The following is a 23,729-nucleotide window of genomic DNA, read 5'->3' as shown; positions in this document are numbered from 1 at the left end:
TCCCAGGGTTCACCCCCCCCAACTCAACCTGCCCCTCATCCTGCAAGGGCTCCTCTCTGCTCCCCTCGCTTCATCCCCCAACCCTGTGCCCTCTTCTTAGCCAGCTCCCTGGCCCACCCAGTCCCCTGCCTCTGGCGACACATCTCCTGCCAAGGTCAGCAACTGCCATAAGTACAAAACACAGGGGAAGTCAAGCGCTATTTTAAAAAGACCATGGAAGAACATCAACATCCAAGTCAGAGGAATGGAAATGAGGTCGGTGATAACAGTGTTGTTTTTATATACTTTTATAGAATTGATAGAAAGGTCCCATTCTGAAAGGGTCAGTTTATCAGGGTTTTAGTTGGCAAGGACTTTGTACAGGGCATCATTCCAATACTTCAGAGGTACCAGCTTAGCAAACATCTCAGGGGCCAGATGAGATCTCGAGAGATGGGCCAGCTTTGGATTGTTATTTTTTAATGCCCCAATAAACTAATAATATTGGCACCTTTTGGTTTCATGTGAGCTCCTGAAAAGGTGACTGCTTTATCAGGTGGCAGCTTCGCTGAGATGGCAGATCTTTAACCTGGACCTCACCTTTCATCATCCACCTGATTTCGTATCTCTGTGGGGCTTGGGGAAAGTGCATCAAACTTCATTTTGAATCCACACTCTCAACCATGAAACTCACTGATTGACCTTGGGCCAGTCACTTTCTCTCAGCCTAACCTACTTGCAGGGTTGTTGTTGTGGAGATCAAATGGGGAGGGGGAGAATCATGCAACTCACTTGGAGATCTTTAGAGGAAAAGGTGTGATAAAAACAATACGTAAATAAAGTTGTGCAAATATGTTCTAACAGGCGTAACCACAGATTTCCCAAAAGGCGAGATAACGGCTAGATAAGCTGGTTTTAAAAGGGCAAATCTGTTGCAATCTTCTTGCAACTTCCAGTCTGTTTCAGGGAGAGACCCGTGGGCTTGCTGTGTGCCAACTTCTGTGTAAATATTTTGCACTTTGCGCAATGTTCAGACCACCCATGGCATTGATGGGCAACGTGACTCTCCTGATATGCGCATATCAGAAAACAAAGTGAGGTCGCTGGGATACGTTTCAGATGATGGCTTCCTTCCAAGTCTACAGTTCTATGAGTCTATGATTCTTTGATCATCTTGTGGTCTGATATCCACAACAGGCGCAAGTCTACTTAAAAGAGATGGTTCATCTAGGAATCTAAGATAGACTACCTCTGGACATGGAGGTTCCATAAGAAGATAAGAAGAGCCCTGCTGGATCAGGCCAATGGCCCAACTAGTGCAGCATCACAGTGGCCAACCAGATGCTGGTGGGAAAACAGAAAGCAGGACCTGAGCAGAAGATCCCTCTCCCCTCCTGTGACTTCTAGAAACTGGTATTCAAAAGCATTGCTGCCTCTGACTGTGGAGACAGAGCCAAGCCATCATGACTAGTAGCCATCAATAGCCCTCTCCTCCATGAATTTGTCCAATCCTCCAAGTGGTGGCCATCACTGCCTCCTGTAGGAGTGAGTTCCAAAGTTCAATTTCAGTGGGTCTTTGCTGGGGAAGCAGAAGTCGAATACAAGCCAAAGTGAGGCACCTGAACACTGCACCCTCTTTTTCTTTCAAGGCGTTGTCTCACTTTTATGCACAAAGCCTCATGAGTTCACGATGAAATTAATTCTGTGTTGCGTGAAACGAGAGGCCTTAAGGAGGGATAGTGGAGAAATTTGGTTCAGCTCACATTTTAATGCAAACCTGCTTAATTCACACTTCCTGAAGCAGGACATAACCCCCCCCCCAAAGACAACCATTTTGAAATTCATACTTCTCCAAATTTTGCAATGCAGCTTTCTAACAAAAAATATGTAGGAAAAGGTATGTGCTTAGGGGAAAGTGGGCACCATAAGGCATACATTAGTGAAAGTAACATACAAAAAAAGCATGTTACATTTGGGGGAATGAATTGCAAAAATATTTAAATACGAGAAACGTGTACTTAATTGTGGATGAATTTCCGTGAGAACTTTTTTTTTTTTTTTTAAGCACCTCAAATCCCAGGCAGGAATGTGGCAAAACGAATTGAAGATTCGTCAAGAAAATGAGAAACCGAAAAAAACCAAAATGGACAGATCCATCCAACATTAAACATGAGTTAGAAAGATCTGGTTTTCATGGCTGCCTTTTCCTTTGGAGTAGACAGATAGGTGTGTCACCTGAGATTTTTGCCGAAATAGTGGCAATCATTGCTATGACTTAGTTTGTTGGCTAAAACTACTGAAAAGCGAGCCCGTATTATTTCCTCACCAAACAAAGGAGCACAATAGTGACTGTATGGTTTGCTGCATATTCAGGTTCAACTAGAGACTTGAAATCCACCCCAACCCCCAAAGTAATACCTCGTCCTTCCTTCCTTCCTTCCTTCCTTCCTTCCTTCCTTCCTTCCTTCCTTCCTTCCTTCTACCTTTCACAGCTGCTTAAAGCAGTTAATGTTTCCTTTCTTCTGGCGCATGGGGATGGAGGAAGCTATTTTAAGATGCTCCCAGGAAGTGGCTGCAGGTCAACATGCTGCCCCTACCTAGGAAACTGCATGGGGAACAAGATGGCTGCCCCTTGTAAGGATATGAGGGAGATTGTGAGAGATAAAGATGGCTGCCTGGTGCCCTGATACAGCCATCAGACAGCCCTTCTTTTCTCTGTACAATTTCCCAGGAAGGGGCTGCACATTATAAAACAGCAGTATGTTGTTGTTGTTGTTGTTGTTGTTGTTGTTGTTGTTGTTGTTGTTGTTGTTGTTGTTGTTGTCCCATGAGGGAGGTATCAGCTGCTCTAAGCAGGCTGTAAAATGTGAAAAAAGAGGCAGCCCTCAGCCAACCTTGTAAATACAGAACAGATCCTGCGTGGGTCAGTTTGCCAGTTACTCAGCTTAATCCACAATTCCACCTTCTGGGCTGTGCATGGGGTTGGTGTCTGTGTGTGAATGCGATGGGCACATTCACTCCAAAATCAGAATCCTCCTTACAGTGGATGCTTGCTTGCCCCGCCCCATTTGCAGCGAAAGACCTGCTTGTGTGGGCATCCCTTTGGGGCATCTGGTTGGCCCCTGTGAGAAGAGGATGCTGCACTAGGTGTGCCCCCTTTGGCCTGATCCAGTAGGCTCTTGTTATGCCCTTATGCATCTCCCCCAGCTTCCCTTTCCTCCCTTCAGTTACACCGTCATGATGACCTTCAGTTCATCCACCGGGTCCAGGTCTGGTCAATGCCAAAAACAGGGCAGAGGCACCGGAAGAGCTTCCACAACTGCCCATGTGGCAGAGCCAGGCTGCTCCACTTGTGACACCTTTGACAGAATATTTCGCCGTGTTGGGACTGTAACACTTTAGCATCCCACCCAGTGGTCCTGTGTTGGAATAGTCGCCTGTGCCAACAGCCCCTTGCACGTATGAAATCTATCATGTCAGGGAGGTGGAGTTGAGGAGGGGTTTTTCCCCCCTTTGCCCTCATCAGCTTCCTTCCTTTTAGAGGGGGGAAATATTCAACGGTCCAATTTCTCCACACTGATTCTGCCAATTGTGTGGCAGGGCTCCTAGCTACCATGCAGGGAGATTTTTTAGCTGTGACTGTATGGGGTTGGACTAGATGACTCCCGGGGGGGGGGGGGAATCCCTTCCAACTCTACGATTCCATGAAGACACGGGTGTTTAAACTGGACAAACAGACAGAGCTGTCAAGTCACATGGCAATGCTTGTGCAAGTTAATTTTATTATCCTATTTCAGAACAATGGAAAACAGAGGCTGGGGGGGCGAAATCTATCAGAGTGTCTACGGGGAGGAGGGGACTGCGCTGAATTTGGACACCAGGCTTGCTTCTAAGTGATTATGTTGCAGCCGTGGAAGGAAAGGAGTGGACCAAGTGGGGGTGGGTTTCTCCCCCACCCCACCCCACAATTGGCTGGCGGCAGCATCTGGGAAGGAGGCAGAGGCTTCAATCTTCACTTTCTTCAACAATTTGCACTTCTCTGCAGCGATGACCGACGATATGGTGCCCATGTCCACTGAAATACATTGAAAACTTGCATTTCTGGATCTGAAGGCAGAAAGAGAAGGCGGCAGAAACCAAAGGAAGAAAGATGTTAGACAGTCCGGGAGGGCCTGTTTTTACTCATTTCAATATACCTCCACTCTTCTCTTAAAGACAAGCCCTGTGGCCAGCTGATCGGGGCTCTCCCTGAGACCATGCTAGAAAGGGTTGCATGGATTTGGGCTCCCTTGGGTTTTCTGCATTGCAGGGAGTTGGACTAGATGATCTTTGGGGAACCCTTCAAACTCTACCACTCTATGATTGATGACTAAACACAGCAAACACAGGCAGGGATCCTGGGTGCAGCATTTGGCACTCGGGAAATATGTACTGTGGTTTTTAAAAGAAGCGTTCCGGCTTATATAAGTTGCAAAAAGCAAACAGATGAAACAAACCCAGCTGTGTGAATATTTGCAGAGAAATGGCCGGTCGAGTCCCAGGAATCAGAGGGAGGGGAGGACAGCATTCTCCAGCCATGTCTCAAGGGTCCTTAACCCTCTCAACAGACATGGGCCAGCCTTAACATTAGGCAGAGGGAGCTGGGCTTCAGCAACAGCTGATTTTTTTTCATTGCAACCATTGAGTAGCATTTGGTCAGTTATAATTCGGTATTAAGCAGAACTTTTGCCACCAAGAAGAGGTGCTTTGGGGAGTTTCCAGCCTCATATTTTCAAAAAATCTCAGCCTAACCTTCTTCGCAGGGTTGTTGTGAGGATAAAATGAGCAGCAGAACCATGTATGCCACTTTGAGCTGCTTGGAGGAAAAGGTGGGATAAAGAATGCAATGAATGTAATATTTAAAAACCAAAAACAACATGGGGGGCGGGGAGTGGAAGCCTGCCACATGCCAGACTATTTCCGCCTATATAAGGCTTCAACTGGTTCATGGAGGAGAAGGCTACTGATAGCTACTAGCCAGAATGGCTATGCTGTTGCCTCTGTGGTGGGAGGCAGCAATGCTTCTGAATACCAGCTGCTGGAATTTGCTCTTGTCTTGCTTGTGGGTTTCTCTTTGGGGAATCTGGTTGGCCTCTGTGAGAACAGGATGCTGGACTAGGTGGGCCACTGGCCTGATCCAGCAGGCGCTACTGCCTGCAGAGGTTAACATCTTTATTGTGCTTCCCTTAGCTGCCAGGCCTCTTGGACCTGTCCAGGGTCCTGAATCATAGCTGATCTGTGATTGTACGCTGCTGGGCTTTCTTGGCAATCAACTGCCTGCAGAGGCAGAAAAAAATAAGGGTCTCTAGGAACTCCAAAACCTGGTGAAGGAGCCTCATCCCAGCTTGGTAGCCGTTAGCTACAATGGCTGTTTTCCCTCCTCTGGCCCCTTTGGCAGAGCAGAACCACTGTGGCTAGCAGCCACTGACAGCCTGTTCCTCCACGAATTCGTCTAACCCTCTTTTAGAGCCTTCCAAGTTGGTGGCCATCTTCGAGACTAATGTGGGAGGGAGTTCCCCAGTTTAACAAGTGTTTTCTTCTCTCTGTTCCAAATCTTTCAGCATTCAGCTTCATGGGGTGTCCATGAGTTCTAGTGTTAGGAGAGAGGGAGAGAAGCTTTTTTCCCCCTCTATCCACTCTCTTCCCCAGAGAATTGTGGGAATTGTAGTTTCCTTTTCACAGAGGCACCCGTTTCCAGCACCCTTAATGAACTACAGTTCCCAGGACGCTTGAGTAGGGGAGGGCAAGTTGTGCGCTTTTTCAATGCGCGTCAAATACGCTTCGAATATACAGAGTGCACCTGCCCAAAATCGAGTCAAAGTCTCCACATAACTTCAATGAAACGTAGAACAGGGAAACGGACTCTGTGTTTTGAAGTTGGCAAGGAATTATGGTCCACCTCCCCTGGCTTTGCGGGCTGGTTTCATTGTCATTGTTTGTAGGAGAATGCTTCCTGTTTAGAGCTTGCCAGATGGTTGTCCTTGAACACCATGGATGGTGGAGTGGAAACGCTGTGGTGGAAAAGGGAACTTATACAACAATGCAATCTGGTCAGGGAATGGATATGGTGAAAGGGAGCAATGGTGGGAAGGATAGATCCAGATTTTACACACAAGCAAGATGAAGAGAAAGAAATAACACAGAAACAACAAGTAATGATTTAAGGTGGGGAGGCAAGGGGTTGGGTAACCTCATTTGTTGTTGTTTTGTTTTTTACGGGAATAAGAAAATATACAATTGAGATTTGATAAATAGACAGCTGGGGGAAAGGGGGGAATTAAATTTTAAAATGTGGAATTTAAGGTTAAATATAAGGAATAGAATGTGAATTGGAAATAAATATGCAATATGAAGCAGTCACACATCAGTGAAGAAGAGTGGGAAGTCATTGGGGAAATTGCATTAAATTTGATGTAATTTAGCACTGATCTGTTAAAAATTTGAAAAACTCATAAAAATTATTCGGCAGAAAAGAAAAGAAAAAGAAATGTGGAACAAAACTGGTTGTTCTCTCACCTCTTTGTCATCACCGGACAGAGGATGGCAGCCTGACAGATCTTCTGATGACTCATCATCATCATCATCATCCATGTAGCCATGATTCCTGATGCCACGGCGTAGCAGCGACTGGCGAGGAAGCTCCTCCTCATCCTTTGTGCAATTGGTCTTCACCATATACACTGTGAATTCCATTATGAACCCAGGGGCATCCTGGAAGCCAAGAAGGAGAGACATTTCAAGCCTTCCTGTTCTCAATGTGAAATGTTGCATTGAGCCAGGGCTTCATCCAAATCCCAGTAGCTGCTTTGAAGGTGAGGGCCCAAGCCTGAGAACACAAGTAAGAAAGGGCTCCTCAAAGCATATGCAAAGCTTTTCTTTTGCCTCAATGTTGTCTCTCCCAGCCCTTAACAACAGCCTTCAACTTTCAGCCTGTGGCTTATGGGGGCCAGGTCGGAAGATGTAGGTTCTCAGGCACGGTCCCCTCAAGAGGCCCTTCCCTTTTGGAAACTGAAAGCAAGGCCTTCCCCCCTCCCCATCCCACCCCCAGTTACTGGGCCTGTTCCTCTGTGGCCCACCAACCTAGTGGGTAGAGGCAGGAGAGATTTTTGCACAAGTCCCTCAAATCCTATGGAGAGAAAACCAAAAGCTGAAAGTTGTAATTTAGAAAAACAAAACAAAAAACTCACTTGATGTTCTCAGATGCTGGGGGGGGGGGGAGCGGACATCTCCTGGAGCTGCCTGATCATGGTTCTCCATTATTAAGCCCACCCATGAAATTGCAGTTCCCTTTCCACAGAATTGGGACCATTGCATCATCTATCTATCATCTATCTATCTATCTAACATCTGATATGTTTCATTTGCACAAAAGTAATATTTTTTATTTTTTAAAAAAAATCACTCTAAATACCTGTAAAAATATTTCTAAAACTAATTTTTGTTTGGGGGGGGTTAATTGGTATTTGAGCAAGCAGAGGGAGGAGACCAAGGCAGGGCGGGTGCATCAGAACTAGAGAGAGACCTACCAAGGAATAAAAAAAGAGGAGTGGGGAATATCGGTGGCCCTTGTGATGTTTTTGGACACCAGCAGATTCAGTAGCCAGAATGGCTAATGGTCAGCAATGCTGGGCATTTAGTAACAGCTGCAGATGTACCGGGACTGGGAACTGAAGGGAACCCCATGAATCCCATAACATACACAAGTCAGACCGGCTGTATTCCCAGCTGAAGGTAGCCTCAATGGCTGGAAGTGCCTTTTACCATCTGCGACTGTGGTCCAGCTACAACCATTTCTGGACCAGGAAAGCCTGACAGTAGTTCATGTGCTGGTGACTTTGAGACTGGATTACTGTAATGCACTCTGTGTGGGACTCCTCTTCCACTTGATCCAGAAGTTGCAGTTAGCGCAGAATACTGTGGCACAATTGCTGACGGGAGTGAGGCCCTGTCACCATGACACTGGTGTTCAGATATTTGCCCTAGCTGCTGATTTTTCTACTGTTAATGGTGTGACTGGAGTCAGTTTACTGGCGAGATCGCCTTACCCCATATGTTGGTGCCACATAGTGCTCATTCCCCATCTGTAAGAAATTGATATTTTAGAGTGGCAGCACCTACACTTTGGAACTCCCTGCTTATTGATCTCAGGTAGGCTCCTTTGCTGCATTCTTTCCGGCGCATGCTAAAAGCGTTTTTTGTTTAGGCAAACCTGTCCAGATATAGAACATTGATGTGTATCTTAATCTGGACAACCTTTTTTGTGGGAAGGGGAGAAAGAAAAAAAGAGCACCTCTGGGTCTTCCCAGATGCCTGCTTCTCTTACCTTGATTTTTAACTGTGCATCCTCGTATAGTTTATAGAAATGTTTGGGGTTCTGCGCATTAAAGTAATCTGTAATCTTTGTCTTGAAGTAATCCCTGAGATATTGAGATTCCTCTTCATCTTTCAACATACGCTGATTGCTACTCGCCCTTTCCTCGTACCTTTCCTCCGATGTGAGCTCCCGTGCTGCCCCTCGACAACAGTGCCACTGTCCTCCACCCCCTGATTCCGGCTGTTGCAATTCCTCTCCGGGCTCTTCTTCCTGTGCCCCCCATGCCGGCTGACCCAAGAGCAGGGCACTCAAGAGCAGCAGCGGCAAACACAGCCAGGATCCGGTCATTGTGGCAAGGAAAGGCTGGGAACTCAGAGGCTACCCGGCTGGAGGCAAGGAGCCTACAGATATAGGGATGGAGGAGGCTCCGCCCCCTGGTGGCTCCGCCCACCCCAACTGGAAGCACCCCACCTCCTCCAAGACACGTCTGCCAGATCAGAGAGAAGAAAAGTGAGTTGAGTCTGAGAACCCAGCACAGGCTTGCGACTTCAGCCTTAGCCTCTGGGAGGTCCCTTTCACTCCTCTGATTCAAATACCTCTCATAACAAGCTGCTGTCTACTAATCAAAACAGGAGCTAGGAGATTTATATCTTGGCCCTCTGTTCTCCCCAGTGAGCCCTCCACGATGCTACAGTCCACTTCCCTGGGATGCCGTGAGGCAAAGAGGTGTCCCAAGGACAAACACCCAGAAGAGGGTCTTGAATCTGGATTTTTTGTTCCAAATATTTTGTTGTTTTCACCAGTGCTTTTTTAGAGACGGACGGGGACGGACGGGGACGGACGCAGGTTCAAACATTTTGTGAATCTTTGTACTTTTGTCCATTTACTGTATTTATTTTTCCTGATTTGTACTATAAAATGGTATTTTTCTGGAGTCAAAATGAGAGCACCCCAAAAACATTTTTTTAAAGAAAAAAAAGCACTGGTTTTCACTGACTTCTACAAGAAGGAACAGTCAATACTCAACAATAGATAACAGGTGTCTATTTAATTACATTTAACTTTTAAGTCATTTCTGTTTTTAAACTAAGGTGTCATTCCACAAATTGCCATGTGTCTTCGAAGGCCTATAACCATGCTCTGTCGAGGTTGCATAGGCTATAAAACTATGCCAGGTAGATTGAAAAGTAGTGTTTTTTTTATCTTGGTCAGTTGTTGTCAGTTTGTCCATTAACATCAAATCCCAGAGTTGTGAGATCCAGATCTCAGACAGCTGTCTTCAATCTTAAATTCACTTTTTGTGTGTGTGTGTTTTTAAGTCCTTATGAAAATTCTTCATTATTTTTGCATGAATTTCTCTTAATAAATGCATTTTTGTCTGCAGTCAGGGCCAGGGAATGGGGAGAAATGGGATGGGCTGTGCATTTAAAAGCCAGACTGATCAAATTCACAAATATAATATCGGCTTTCAAATCTCTCGCCTCCAGGGGCGTCGCTGGGGAGGGGCGGGAGGGGCGGTACGCCCCCAGTGACAGGGTGAGCGGCGGCGGGTGGGGGTGACAAGCGGTGGCCCCTCCCGCCACTCCCACGCGCTGCCGCCCCCTCCGTCACCCCGGGAGCAGCGGCGCTGCACAGACGGGATGCTCGCTCGGCCGAGCGAGCACCCCGTCCGTGCGGCGCTGCTCCTCCCGGGGTGACCGGTGGTGCGTGGGGGGGCCGCGGATTGTCGCCACCGCTCACTCCGTCGCCGTGGGAGCAGCAGCGCACAGTGTGTGCGGTGCTGCTGCTCCTGGGGCGACGCAGCGAGCGGCGGCGCGTGGGGTGGCGGGCGGCAGCCCCTCCCACCGCTCCCACGCGCCACCGCCCCCTCCGTCACCCCGGGAGCAGCGGCGCTGCACGGACGGGGTGCTCGCTCGGCCGAGTGAGCGCCCCGTCCATGCGGCGCTGCTCCTCCCGGGGTGACTGGTGGTGCATGGGGAATGGTGGGAGGGGCCGCCGCGTGTCACCCCCGCACCGCCGCTCGCTCCATCGCCGTGGGAGCAGCAGCGCACAGTGTGTGCGGTGCTGCTGCTCCCGGGGCGACGGAGCGAGCGGCGGCGCATGGGGTGGCGGGCGGCTTCCCCTCCCACCACTCCCACGCGCCGACGCTCCGCTTCCTGCCCGCTGGGCTCAGGGAGCGGAGCCCGGGGGAAAGGACAGGGGCAGGCCAGCTGACCCAACCCCTCTCCTTTCCCCGGGACGGCTCCGCTCATGGAGCGCAGCGGGAGAGGGGCGGGCCAATTGACCCGCGCGGAGGCATTGTTCCGTGCGCATGCGTCATGACGTCATGCCCACGGAGTGACACCCCGCCCCCATGGGTGCCGCTGGGCTTGCCGCCCCCAGCAGCCCAGCGGTTAGCTATGCGCCTGCCTGTGCCTCTGATATCTTTCAACCTGAAGTTTTGGAAACCTCTGATTCCAACGATGCCCAGCGCCTTCTGCCAACAAAACACAGGCATTGACCCCCCCTCTGTCTTCAAGGAAACTGACATAGAATCAAACAATTGTAGAATTGGAAGGGGACCCAAAGGTTCGTCTGGCCCACCCCCCTGCAATGCAAGTGTTAGGAACTGCACTGGATGGTAGGGCATTCTTTTACCTGAGGAAAGAGGGTCCCAAGCTCCCTAAGGTCAGGGAGCACCAGAGGTGCAAATCCAAGTTGAGGCTTAGCTTGAAAATCAGTGCCCAGCAATGTGGCTCAAGCATGAGGTGTCAGGGAGCACCATGGAGCTTGTGCATATTCTTTCAGACAGCCTTGACATTTACAAGATGGCTCAAAACTCGCCGGTGTTCCTCCTCATTCAAGGAAACGATTTGGGGCAGTGTTGGCGGAATCTGGGCACACAAAGGTCTCCTCTCCCCTCTTCCCACTTTCCAAGGTTAGGGCGAAGAAGAAGGCCTCTTGGGTCCTCCTCAGACTGACACCCTCCCACAAACTGGTTACCCTCACGGCCGTTTATAGAGTGACAGTTCTGTTGCAAGTGATAAAACCTGGTAGCAGAAAACTGAGGTGATTTCGAAGTGGCGGTGGTGGTGGTTGTTTGTTGAATTTATATACCGCCCTATACCCGGGGGTCTCAGGGCAGTTCACAGAATAAAATCAAGATATAAAATCAACAAAATACATAATAAAAATAAAAACCCAATAGCCACCCCCCCAAAAAAAACCCAACACATTTAAAAAGGGCATAGGATGTAAATCCAACCAAAGGCCTGGTTAAAAAGGAATGTTTTTGCCTGGCACCTAAAGGTGTATAACGAAGGTGCCAGGCAAACTTCCCTGGGGAGAGCATTCCAGAAATGGGCAGCGGAGGAGCAAGCCGATCGGGTGCCTGGGGCGGCGCGCATGCCCTACGCACAGGGGCAGGGCCAGCCGGGGCAGGACGTCTTGTGGGGCCTCTGGAGTCTGCCTACGATTCTATAGGAATGCTTTGATGGTGTTTCCTGCTTGGCAAGGGGTTGGACTGGATGGCCCTTGTGGTCTCTTCCAACTCTATGATTCTACCTCCTCCCACTCAGCCACCCTACAGCCACCAGTGGGCGGACCGTTTGGGCAGCACGGAGCCTGTGGGCGCCCAAGCCACCCCGTCAGTCCCGGAAGAGACGCATGGCTCAGGCGTGCTGCAGGCCCCGCGGTGGGTGCCACCCAGCATTTTCTCAGCCCCCTCAGTGGTGACACCCGGGACGGCCCACCCCCACTGCAACCCCTTCGTCCGTCCCTGCAGACGGGGAGCCACTGCAGAGAAGGCCCTTTGTCATGTTGCCACCCTCCGGACCTCTCAAGGAGGTGGCACATGAAGGAGGGCCTCAGAAGATGATCTCAGGGTCTGGGTAGGTTCATATGGGAAGAGGCAGTCCTTGAGGTATTGCAGTCCTGAGCCGTTTAGGGGTGTGTAGATCAGTTGTGGTTGAGACAAGCAGGGGAAAGAAGCCAAGAAGATCTGAGTAGTTAAACTTTTGCATATAGCCTCGTAGCCGCAGCCTACTGCTAAGTAAAATTTGTTCCTTCCATTGCAGCCTGTGTGGGTATTGCAAATGCCACATGGTGAGAGCAGTGGGATAGCTGTAGTTCAAAGTGCCACCAAGACGTCAGACAAGATTTTGGACTCTTGATTCGCCTGTGACTATATCACAGGAGGCAGAGTAACCTGGTAATCTGGATCACTTGTAATCTTGTAGACGCTACCATAATTGCAAGTCCTGCATCTGGGTCAGGATAGGCTCCAAATCTCACCCTCCCTGGTCCTGCTGGCTGAGCAGATGGGAGTCCAACAACCTCAAAGGGGCGCGGGCATCACAGCCCCCTTCTCTGAGGACTCCCCCAAACCTCTTATCCTCCTCTCTGTATCCACTGAATCATAGAATTGTAGCTATCTATATAGTAGTTATCTATATAGTAGTTATTGTAGTTATCTATATAGCTCTGAGGAACAAGAGTATCGTACCATCTTTACTGACTATTTCAGGTTGCCAAATTAGGGCCTCATTGTCTACCTTATTTCTAGCAGGAACAGAAACGATAACAGAGAAAATCGTTTGACTCTCTGAGAACGAGGTCACTATTTGAACGGCCTTTTAGCCTGGGGGTTTCATATGATTTATCACTATATTTATATATTTGTGTACTTGACTGGTCTTTCTCCAGTATTTTTATCTGTTTTATCTGTATTTTTAGTCGCAATGGCCTGTTGGCTACGTGAATAAAGTTTGATTTGATTTGAGAATTGTAGCGTTGGAAGGGACCGCCAAGGCTCATCTAGTCCAACCCCCTGCAGTGCAGGAATTGCAGCTCAGTTTTTTCTTTAACTCGCCCCTCTGGCACCACTACATGTCCTGCTCCAGGCAGCAACCCCCTCTTCTCCTCTCACTTCATCCCCTCTTCCTAACCAGCTCCCTGGCCAACCCTGCCTCTCCCCTCACTGCCAAGGTCAGCAAAAGAGAAAACAGCATACGAAGCACGGGGGAAATAAAGCGCTATTTTAAAAAATGAACAAGGGCATCAAATTGCCATTCACGTGGATGCAATTATGTCATCAGTAACTTTATTATTTCATTGTGCTTCTGGACATCTTACAAGGAACTGCAATTCTGAAAGAGCTCACACACCAGGGTTTTATTTGGCAAGGTCCACCTGGGGAGCATTATCCATGTGGAATGATGGTACCCAGTTCTCAAACACCCCATGAGCCAAGAAAAATGCCAGGTGATGTCTGAAAAGAGGCAAGCTTTGGATAATGCCACAATAAGCCTGACATTTCCGTCACTTTGATGGAAGCGGTTCTAAATGTCACTGAGCAGTGTGACACGGCGCTCCTTGAGCCTTAATTGCAAGATTAGAACGTGATTTGGCTAGGACACACGCTTGGCTTGCAGAGTGCCTCAGTTTCAGGCATCTCCAGGTGAAAGCAAAGCAGACTTTCCCGAGGCTGATTCAGGAAATGGAATCAAGACGTGTCATGTTAAGATCCTGGGCACTCGCGGCCAGAGCTCGCAAACAGGGACAAGGCTTGCTGGAGGAGACTAAAGAGAGCGAGCTTGTGGCTTTTGGAGCCTGAGGGGGAGGAGTTACAAACTGAGAGGAAGACAGGCTGAGGGATGTCAGGGACTGGACCAGGGGTAGGCAACCTAAGGCCCGTGGGCCGGATGCGGCCCAATCGCCTTCTCAATCTGGCCCACAAATGGTCTGGGAATTAGTGTGTTTTTACATGAGCGGAATGTGTCCTTTTATTAAAAATGCATCTCTGGGTTATTTGTGGGGCATAGGAATTCGTTCGTTTCCCACCCCCCAAATATATATATATATATATATATATATATATATATATATATATATATAGTCCAGCCACCCACATGGTCTGAGGGACAGTGGACCAGCCCACGGCTGAAAAAGGTTGCTGACCCCTGGACTGGACTGAAGAGGAGGGCTGGGGATCACCCCCTCCTTCTCCTCTGCTTCCCTCTGAGGAAGAGGGGAAGTGGGGGTGGGGTGGGGGAATCGATTCACCTTCTCCAGCAGTTTCAAGAGAAGAAGGAGACAGGTTTGGATTACAGCAGAACTCAGGGCTGCCAAGTTATGAGGTGTTAGGAGAAGGACAGGGAGGGGGAGAACTGCCAGAAGAGATGTCCTTGGAAAGCATGGAAGAGCCAGCACCCCCACCTACACACTGCTCAATTAGAAGTCAAGAGCAAAGGGCTCAATGACATTTGACTCCTGAGCCCCCACCCCCCACCCCATAGAGCCAAGGTTTGTTGCTGGGGAAAGAAGCGGAGGAGTTCAGAGTGAGCAACATCACTATGGATTTAAGGACTGGATTCTTTGCCTCGCACCACAAGGAATAAAACCATAAATATGAACTTCCTTGTTTCTTCCTTGATCCTTGGTGCTACCTGGGGAGGAGAGAATCCCCCAAGCCTGACAAGGGAGAAGTTAGCAACCAGCAGCAGTCAAACTTAGCTCAGTGCAGATCCTGGGAGCTCGCAACCAGAGCTCGCAAACTGGGGTGTTTATGAAGGCGTTTAGCGGTGGGGTTTAAGGAGGAGACCCAGAATTCTGTCTCTTGGTGTGCATAGGACCAGAGACATGGAGGATGAGGGAGCTGTTGCAGTGACCTAGAACGCCATCTTTGTCATTTCTTCCAGAGAACAAGCAACAGTACACTTGTAGCAAGTGCAAGCTGGTTGAGGCCCGCCTAGCCACACCTCAAGCAACAGGGCAACATGCAGAGTTTCTTGATAGAGCCGAGTTGAGCACCAAGATAGATGGGGTGCCTCCAGGGTGGAGAAAGATTGCCCATTGCAAGAGTCTAACCCCTGGAGGAATGTGGTGCACAGAAGTAGGACAGTCACAAACCACACTTTGTCATTAGAGTTGCAAAATTGCTTCCACGCCCTCACCTTAGACCATGGGTGTCAAACACAAGGCCCGCGGGCCTAATCCGGCCCACCAGACCTTGTCATGTGGCCCGTGTAGCCGCCGCCGGCCACCAGCCTTCACCTTTTATTCTCGCTTTTTTTTTTTAACAGCTTCAGCCGGTAGTGATTTTTAGGCCATTCTAGGACTCCCCTTGTCTATAGACCGTCCCTTCCTCTTTCCCCCGAGTGCCGACCCCCTTTCTTCCTCGTCTCTATGATCCGCGCGACCTTTCGGGGGCGATTGGCGGAGCTCTCGCGAGAGGTGCGGCCTTCGAGAGGCCGGCGGCGGGGGTGTGGGGGGGAGCGAGAGCGAGAGCGGCGCTGGGAGGAGGGGGCGGAGCAGGTGACGGGGCCTGGCATTGAAGGCCTGGTGGAGGAGGCAGCGGCGAGCTCGGTTGGTGAGTAAAATGGCGGCGCCGGTGGGGGAGAGAGGGTCACCTGTGGGTGGGGAGAAAGGCGGCAGCAACCCGTGAGGGACATGGGGGCCTTCTCCGTGGCGGGATGCGGCGGCGGCTGAGGGGGACACGAACCTCAGAAGACACGAAGGTACAGTGCACAGAACAATTACCGGTATTTCCACCCCCCAGAAGCGAAAGAGACAGGAGAAGATGGATTTAGAAGTGTCTTTTTTCCATTCTTGATCTAACCCCATCAGATCCAGGGCTACTGACCCGTGGATGAGTATGCTGATAGCGTCCTTGCTACCTTTCGTGGAGACGATGTTGGAGAAAGTGAATTGCAGCCTAGAGGTGACAAGCTGGGAGGAAGGAGTAGGAAGTACTCAAACCATAAGTTTCCGGCCTTTGTAACTTATCCCAACAATATCAAAATAAGCTCCAATAAACAAGAGGGGAAGATTTGAAAACAACAGAAGCAGACCTCAGAACACTCCAAGCAGCCTTTAGAAGCAACAGCCCATAGAATGATTCGAGGAGGAGATGAGTGGAGGTGCTAGGTGACTCCCTCCTGAGGGGAACAGAGGCAGTTGTGTGTGGAGGAAACAGGATGTCACAGGAGGTGTGCTGTCTTCCGGGTGCAAAGATTCCCGATGTGATGGAGAAGTTGCCAAGTCTTATAAAGCCCACTGACCACTAACCTTTCTTTCGGATTCATGTGGGTACAAATAATACTGCCACACATAGCCTGCAACACATAGCAAGGGACTATGAGACATTGGGCAGGGAGCTGAAGAGACTTGGGGGCACAGGTAGCCTTTTCATCACTCCTTCCTGTTGAAGGTCGTGGCCCAAGAAGAGAGAGGAAAATACTTGAGGTAAACCACTGGCTGCACAGATGGTGTCGTCAGGAAGGATTTGGCTTCTTGGATCATGCTCTCCACTTCCTTGACATAGGACTTCTGGCGAGAGACGGGCTGCACCTCACAGCAGTGGGCAAGAATGTGTTTGCCAAGAGTCTTGAGAATCTGATCAGGAGAGTTTTAAACTAGACCCTGAGCACCTGGCACTGGGGATAATAGCTTCACTGATGCACAGGAAACTGAGGTGGTGTTCCAGAAACCTGCTAAAGGGCAAGAAACTACAGGAAGGAAGCAGCTGCAGGGAACAACTTATGGTTTCAGTTGTCTCTACACAAATGCACAGAGTATGGGAAACAAATAAGATGAACTGAAGCTTTTAATATAAGATGGCAAATACGACCTGGTAGGCATTACTGAAACCTGGTGGTATGAGACTCATGACCGGAATATAGGAATTGAGGGGTATAACCTGTTCAAAAGGAATAGACCAAACAGGAAGGGAGGAGTAGCATGGCATATAAAGGATGCGTACACTTGTGAAGAAATCCATGACCTGGAGCATGAAAAGCAGAGTATATGGGTAAAAAAATGTAGGAGAGAGAAACAACAGTGACCTTACTGTGGGTTACAGGTAGGTAGCAGTGTTGGTCTGCCATAGTCAAAACAAAATAAAAAATAAAAAAATTCCTTCCAGTAGCACCTTAGAGACCAACTAAGTTTGTTCTTGGTATGAGCTTTCATGTGCATGCACACTTCTTCAGATACACTGAAAGTCTGGTGACTTCTGTTTCAGTGTATCTGAAGAAGTGTGCATGCACACGAAAGCTCATACCAAGAACAAACTTAGTTGGTCTCTAAGGTGCTACTGGAAGGATTTTGTTGTTGTTCTCACTATGGGTGTCTGCTATAGACCTCCAAGCCAGACTGAAGACTTGGATGATGCCTTACTAGAGCAGATTACCAAACATTAAAAAAGGAGAGAAATAGTAATCATGGGGGACTTCAACTTCCCTAATATCTGTTGGGACTCAGACTCTGCCAAGAGTGCAAGGTCTGAAAAATTCCTCCACTGCCTCGCTGTCAATTTCATTTCCCAGAAGGTAGAAGAACCAACAAGAGGATCATCTATCTTGGACCTGGTCCTCACCAATAGGGATGAACTGATTGATGAAGTGGAAGTGCTCAGAAACTTAGGAGGAAGTAATCATGTTTTCCTGGGTTTCAGGATACGAGGGCAAGGGAAAACTGAGTGTAGTCAGACACATACTCTGGACTTTAAGGAGGCTAATTTCGAAAAGAGGAGCTACTGGGTGTAAGGGGAAGGTCAGGCTTGCAAGAGAGGTTCAAAATAATAATAAAAAAGGTTTCTTCGGCTATGTCCAAAGTTAGAAGAAGAACATGTAAAGTAGTAGGTCCTCTGCGTGGGGAACACAGAGAAATGCTATTGGGTGACAGAGAAAAGGAGGAACTACTCCACACCTACTTTGCCTCTGTCTTCACCCAAAAGGAAAGCGGTGCCCAACCTGGTGATAACAGAATAAATGATGTAAGGAGGGAGCTGCAGCCCAAGATAGGAAAAGAGGTAGTAAGGGAACACCTAGCTGCTTTAAGTGAATTCATATCTCCAGGGCCTGGTTAGCTGCATCCAAGGGCACTAAAGGAGCTTGGCGACGTACAGTAATTTCCAGAAGAGCCTGCAGGATCAGGCCAATGGCCCAGCTAGTCCAGCATCCTGTTCTCACAGTGGCCAACCAGATGCCTCAATGGGAAACCTACGAGCAGGATTCGAGCACAAGAGCCCTCTCTCCTTCTGCGGTTTCCAACAACTGGTATCCAGAAGCATTTCTGCCTCCATCTGTGGAGACTGAGCCATTGTGCTCTTTAGCCACAGAAAGCCTTCTCCTCCTCCGTGAATTTGTCTCACCCTCTTTTAAAGCCATCCAAGTTGGTGGTCATCACTGCCTCCTGTGGGAACGAATGAGTTTAACTATGCGCTGCCTGAAGCACTTTCTTTTATATTTTCTCTCTTTCTTACTTTAAAGGTCTTGTGTCTTGCTAGCCATGCAAGCCTTGTGTTGCACAGTAAAGGACTCTCGTCCCGGGGTGCTTCATGCTCCTGTGAGGAAAGGGCGAGAGCCCTTTGCACTCCTCCAAATGGATTGTGAGAAGGAGTTATTTCAAATACCCCACATAGAGAAAAGGCTTTGTAGATAATCTGGATTGTCTGTGGAGCCTGTTGCCCCACCCTTCCAAAAACACACACAGAAATCGTCAATTTTCTCTATTTGAGGGTGAGAAAGAAGAAGATGAAAGTTGGAAGTTTCAGGACAGACAAAGGAAAGGACTTCGTATTCGTTTTCCAAATATAAGTATAAATAATACTTATTTGTTTTCCAAATTTTTAACAAATCAGTAACAAATGACATCAAATTTAATATATTTCCCCTTAATTTTTTAATACATTTTCCCCCCTTAATTTTTTGTTTAGCCGTGATTTCTGCATCACAGGGGTTGGGCTTGATGACCCCTTGGGGGAAACTTCCGATTCTTATGTTTCTATGAAAACACACAGTAGTGCTTGTGCAAGTCAATTTTATTATCCTACTTTGGAACAGTGGGAAGAGAGCGATTCTGGGGTGTGGAGGGGACTGCGGTGGATTCCAACGCCTCCTTTTATTGGGAGAGTTTTCTGGCTTGTTTCTAAGTGATTACATTGCAAGTGCGGAAGGAAGGAAGGAAAGGGGGAAATCAAGCGGGGGCTTCTCTCCCACCGCTGCCAGCAAAAGTGGGCATCAGCATTCAGAGAGGAGGCCAAATCTTCATCACTCTTCAAGGGAGGGTTCGAACACTTCTTCTTCCTCCTCCTCCTCCCCCTCTTCTCTAGAGACTGCTTCCATTCTTCTAGGAACAGGTTCGCAATCATGGTCAATCACAGTTGCCCCTCCATACTTCTCATCTATAAATACTGTAAACGTGCAGTCGAATTTCTAAGAACGGAGGTAAGATGGGGTGGGGTGGGGACAAGAGACACATGCAAATTAAGAAAACGAAAGACGAGAAATCTCACGTATTGAAGACAATCTGGCAATCTGGGAAAGAAGGAAGGGACTTTTTGGTTCCAATGGTTTGCCTCGGGTTAGACACAGCCATGGACTCAGGCTGCAGCATTCAGCATCCTGAAAAGACCAGCTCTTTATGTTGGGGAAACACTCAGAGACAGACGGCAACTGCTTGGTTGTCCAGGGAAAGGAAGGTCGAGCCTGGACCTAACATAAGGAGAGCCAGCTGGATCAGCCCAATGGCTCATCTAGTCCAGCATCCTGTTCTCGCAGGGGACAACCAGATACCTGTGGGGAGCCAGCAAACATGACCTGAGCACAAGAGCATCTCTCCCCTCCTGTGGCTTCTAGCATTACTGCCTCTGACCGTGGAGGGAGAGCACAGTCACCATGGCTAGGAGCCATCAATAGCCTTCTCCCCCATGAATTTGTCTAATCCTCCTTTCAAGCCATTGTGGTTGGTGGCAACCACTCCTGCAGGGGCGAGTTCCAAAGATTAACGCTGCTTAACTATTATCCTTTTCCGCCCTGCTGAGCTCCACAAGGGCAACCCAGAGACTGAGGATGGGGGAAGCTGATAGGCAGGCCCACCCCTTGTAAGAAAGTGGGACTGTGGCGGGGGGGGGAGGCTGAGGTTGGTAGGGCACTGCCCCATTCACCCTAAAGGGCCAGCCTCTCTGTTGCTCCCAGGACATGTTAAGGCACCTGACATCAGCTGGCAGTCCGGACTGAAAAACGACACCGATTATGTTATCTTACCTCCTGTTCGGATTCAGGTAGTAGCACACAACCCCAGCTCTCCAAGTACGGATCGGAGTACCGCGTGCCGAAATCCTCACGGTTGCTCACGTCATCCTTTGTGCAGTTGGTTTTCGCCAAAGTCATCTCAAAGGTGGCTATTACCCCTTGCGCCTTCTGGAAGCAGGGAACGAGAAACACTTTCGAGGTTAAGGTAACACACGCTGGGCTCACCTCCAGAGGTGTGGGTTTGCACTAAGGCAGGGCTTAGAGCTTGGGATGTGCTAAGTGCGTAAAATGCAAAAAAAAAGGGTATCGAAGCATGTGCAGAGTGCCTTTCGCTCGCCACCAGGGAATTGCTCCCAACCCTTAGAACGTTTGGCTGTTGTCATCCTTACATTTGTATCTCACCTGTTCTTCATGAAGCTGAATGTGGCGAACATGCTTCTGCACACACACCCCTCCGTTTTATCCTCACAAGGACCCTGTGAGGTAGACTAGGCTAAGAGAGTGACTGGCTCAAGGTCACCCCATGGGCTTCATAGGCAAGTGGGAATTCAAACCCTTGACCCCCAGGTCCTAGTCCAATGCTCTAACCACTACACCATGCTGGCTCTCTGAGTCCCTCCAGTCTAGGGTTGCTTTATATCTGGAATTTTGAAAAAATAATCAGCAAAATGTCCGGGTTTTTGCCAGCAGAACCAGGAAGTGACTTTTTAAAGGGGGTGGTGGGGAGATTCTTGCTCTTGGATTCCAAACGCCCCACCCCCCAGTGTTATCTGACTACAAAACCAAACTTCATACTGTTGCAGATTAAGGAACCTGCACCCACCCACCCTGCCATTTACAGAAAACATCATCATCATCATCATTATTTTTGATAGGTAATTGGGATTTGGAGAAATGTAGAAAAGAGGGAAAGGGGCATATGTATTATTTAATAATTAATTGTTTTATGTAGCCTCCACTCCATATATTGAAAGCACTCTTAAACCATTTTAAACATTCATGGTTCTCCCCACTAGCAAAAAATAAATAATAATAATAATCGTGAGAAATGTAGTTTCTTAAGGGTGCTGACCTCACAGAGTTCCAAGCTTTCCTAACAAGCTACAATGCAGTTTCCCAACCAACCAATGTTTACAAAAACGCATGTACTGGGGGGAAAGTGCGCCGCAGAATGAGAGTAACATGCAGAAATGCATTGTGTTTGGGGAAAAGATGCCTGCAAAAAATGTGTTTATTAGGAGAAATTTGCACCCAGGTGGTGATGGATTTTCATGAGGATTTTTTAAAAGAACTAAATCCGTGGATTGCTGGCATAGCTCAATTGGTAGAGCATGAGAATCTTAATGTCAGGGATGTGGGTTCGAGTCCCATGTTGAGTGAAATATTTCTACATTGCAGGGGGTTGGACTGGATGGTCTTTGTGGTTCCTTCCAACACTACAGTTGATAGGAGTCTAAGCTGGATAACTGAATTTCAGACTGGGAAAATGAGGGAGCATCAGGTTGGGAAGTCCTGGTACAGAGGGAGGGCACGGGGCTCAGTTGCACCTATCAGCCCCACCGCCTGAATTCTAAAGGACCCTCCATCCTATACAAGGGGAATCTCAACAGATCAATATTTTCTACTTCCCCAATTTATCTATGCCTTTTCTCGGCTCTGTAGTGGCTCCCCGTTTGTGGAATGCTCTCCCCAGGGAGGTTCGCCAGGCACCTTCATTATATACCGGTATTTTTAGGCACCAGGCAAAAAATGTTCCTCTTCAACCAGGCCTTTGGCTGATTAATATCCAACAGCCTTTTAAATACGTCTGCGAGAAGGGGGACGGGAGGCTTATTATTTTACTGCTTTGTTTTCACTCTTGACTTGTTTTTAATCCTGTATTGTACTCTGTGAACCGCCCTGAGAGCTTATGATGAAGGGTGGTTTTTAAAAATCTAATAAACAACAACAATAAAGGTCCCCAGGTGTCTTACACCCAGAGGGTAGGAACCGTACCAATGGCTTCAAATGCCAAGAATGGAGATTCTGACTAAACATTAGGAAGGACTTTCTGAGGGCAAGATCCGTTCAACAGTGGAACGAACAGTCCCTCAGAAGGTAGCAGGCTCTCCTTCACTGGAGGTTTTCGCACAGAGGTTGAATGACTATATGAAAAGCATTCTTTAGCAGTGTTTCCTGCACTGAAGGGGAATCGGCTTGATGATCCTTGGGGTGCCTGCCAATTCTACAATTCTAGGATTCTATGGTCCCATAGTCCACACACACACACACACACATTTGGGGAACCATTCACAACCTCGGCTTTGCTCACCTCGACATCCATATGGCTGCTCTCATAGTGCTTGTAGTAATTGCTTCGCCAATCTTCCTTGTTATAGTGAGCCACCGCCATATGCTTCATGAAGTTGTGCACTGGCTGTGCGCTGTATGCCGCATCCTCTTCCATAAACCTTCTTTCCACCTGAGCAATCATCCTTTCATGTTCCTCCGAGTTGTGTGGCCGCCAGAAGCCTGAATCTTCCAGGCTTTCCGAAGTGGGTTCCTCCTCCTCTTGCAAATCCCCCTCTTCTTCTTCTTCTTCTTCGGCCAAAGGTGGCGCCATCTGTTCCTCACCTTCCTCTGGGACAAGTGGCTCTCCTAACTCTCCTGAGGAGGGCTGCTCTTCTTCTTCTGCCCCCCATGCCGGCTGCCCCAGGAGCAGGGCTCCCACGAGGAGCAACGACAAACACAGCCAGGATCTGGTCATTGTGGCAAGGAAAGGCTGGGAACTCAGAGGCTGCCCGGCTGGAGGCGATAGCCCTGCAGATATAGGGATGGAGGAGGCTCCGCCCCCTGGTGGCTCCGCCCACCCCAACTGGAAGGACCCCACCTCCTCCAAGACATGTCCACACCACAGAGGAGAAAAGTGAGTTGAATCTGACAACCCAGCACAGACTCGTGGCTCCAGGCTTAGCCTTTGGAAGATCTCTTTTGCTCCTGCAGTTCCATTACCTCTCATGAAAAACTATTGTTTACTAAGGTGCTAGGACAGAGGTTTCCCAAATTGTGGTCCATGAACTTCATGCTAGTGGTCCATGGCATGCCTGCGTTAAATAATATTATTATTATTATTATTATTATTATTATTATTATTATTATTATTATTGGATTTCTTTAAGAAATCTGCAAATGCAATTATCAAAAACAAAACATCAAGCTAGAAATAATAATTAAACAGTTGTAAGAGTAAGAGGAATAAGAATACAATAGAAGAAGAAGAAGAAGAAGAAGAAGAAGAAGAAGAAGAAGAAGAGGAATGAGTGTCACAAAACATATTCCATAGTGGAATGTAAGGTTCATATTTATGCAAAACTTATCAAATAATCATGAATCCATTATTGATT

The 23,729-nt window shown here is 48.4% G+C and overlaps 2 protein-coding genes across 2 annotated transcripts; both read right to left on the bottom strand.

Moving 5' to 3' along the window:
* Positions 1-3,984: 3,984 nt before the first annotated feature.
* On the bottom strand, positions 3,985-8,726 carry LOC117039131. Its single transcript, XM_033136201.1, has 3 exons — positions 8,342-8,726; positions 6,535-6,729; positions 3,985-4,086 (listed from the first exon to the last, which is right to left on the bottom strand). The coding sequence occupies exons 1-3, from the start codon at positions 8,678-8,680 to the stop codon at positions 3,985-3,987; spliced, it is 636 nt and encodes a 211-aa protein (XP_032992092.1). The 5' UTR covers positions 8,681-8,726.
* A 10,389-nt stretch (positions 8,727-19,115) lies between these two features.
* Positions 19,116-23,146, bottom strand: LOC117061911. Its single transcript, XM_033174901.1, has 3 exons — positions 22,658-23,146; positions 20,359-20,514; positions 19,116-19,527 (listed from the first exon to the last, which is right to left on the bottom strand). The coding sequence occupies exons 1-3, from the start codon at positions 23,090-23,092 to the stop codon at positions 19,363-19,365; spliced, it is 756 nt and encodes a 251-aa protein (XP_033030792.1). The 5' UTR covers positions 23,093-23,146; the 3' UTR covers positions 19,116-19,362.
* Positions 23,147-23,729: the final 583 nt, after the last annotated feature.

Source organism: Lacerta agilis, chromosome 17 (genome assembly GCF_009819535.1).
Source record: "Lacerta agilis isolate rLacAgi1 chromosome 17, rLacAgi1.pri, whole genome shotgun sequence".
Lineage (NCBI taxonomy): Eukaryota > Metazoa > Chordata > Lepidosauria > Squamata > Lacertidae > Lacerta > Lacerta agilis.
This window is presented reverse-complemented; position numbering and strand designations above follow the sequence as displayed.

Bases quoted from the DNA above. Each gene is read 5' to 3' on its own strand.
- LOC117039131 (XM_033136201.1), bottom strand. From the start codon at position 8,680: ATGACCGGATCCTGGCTGTGTTTGCCGCTGCTGCTCTTGAGTGCCCTG. The intron at 6,730-8,341 runs GTAAGAGAAGCA...CTTGGCTTCCAG, and splicing joins ATGCACAGTTAAAAATCAAG to GATGCCCCTGGGTTCATAAT. The intron at 4,087-6,534 runs GTGAGAGAACAA...TTCTGCCTTCAG, and splicing joins TGTCCGGTGATGACAAAGAG to ATCCAGAAATGCAAGTTTTC.
- LOC117061911 (XM_033174901.1), bottom strand. From the start codon at position 23,092: ATGACCAGATCCTGGCTGTGTTTGTCGTTGCTCCTCGTGGGAGCCCTG. The intron at 20,515-22,657 runs GTGAGCAAAGCC...CCCTGCTTCCAG, and splicing joins GCAGCCATATGGATGTCGAG to AAGGCGCAAGGGGTAATAGC. The intron at 19,528-20,358 runs GTAAGATAACAT...CTCCGTTCTTAG, and splicing joins TACCTGAATCCGAACAGGAG to AAATTCGACTGCACGTTTAC.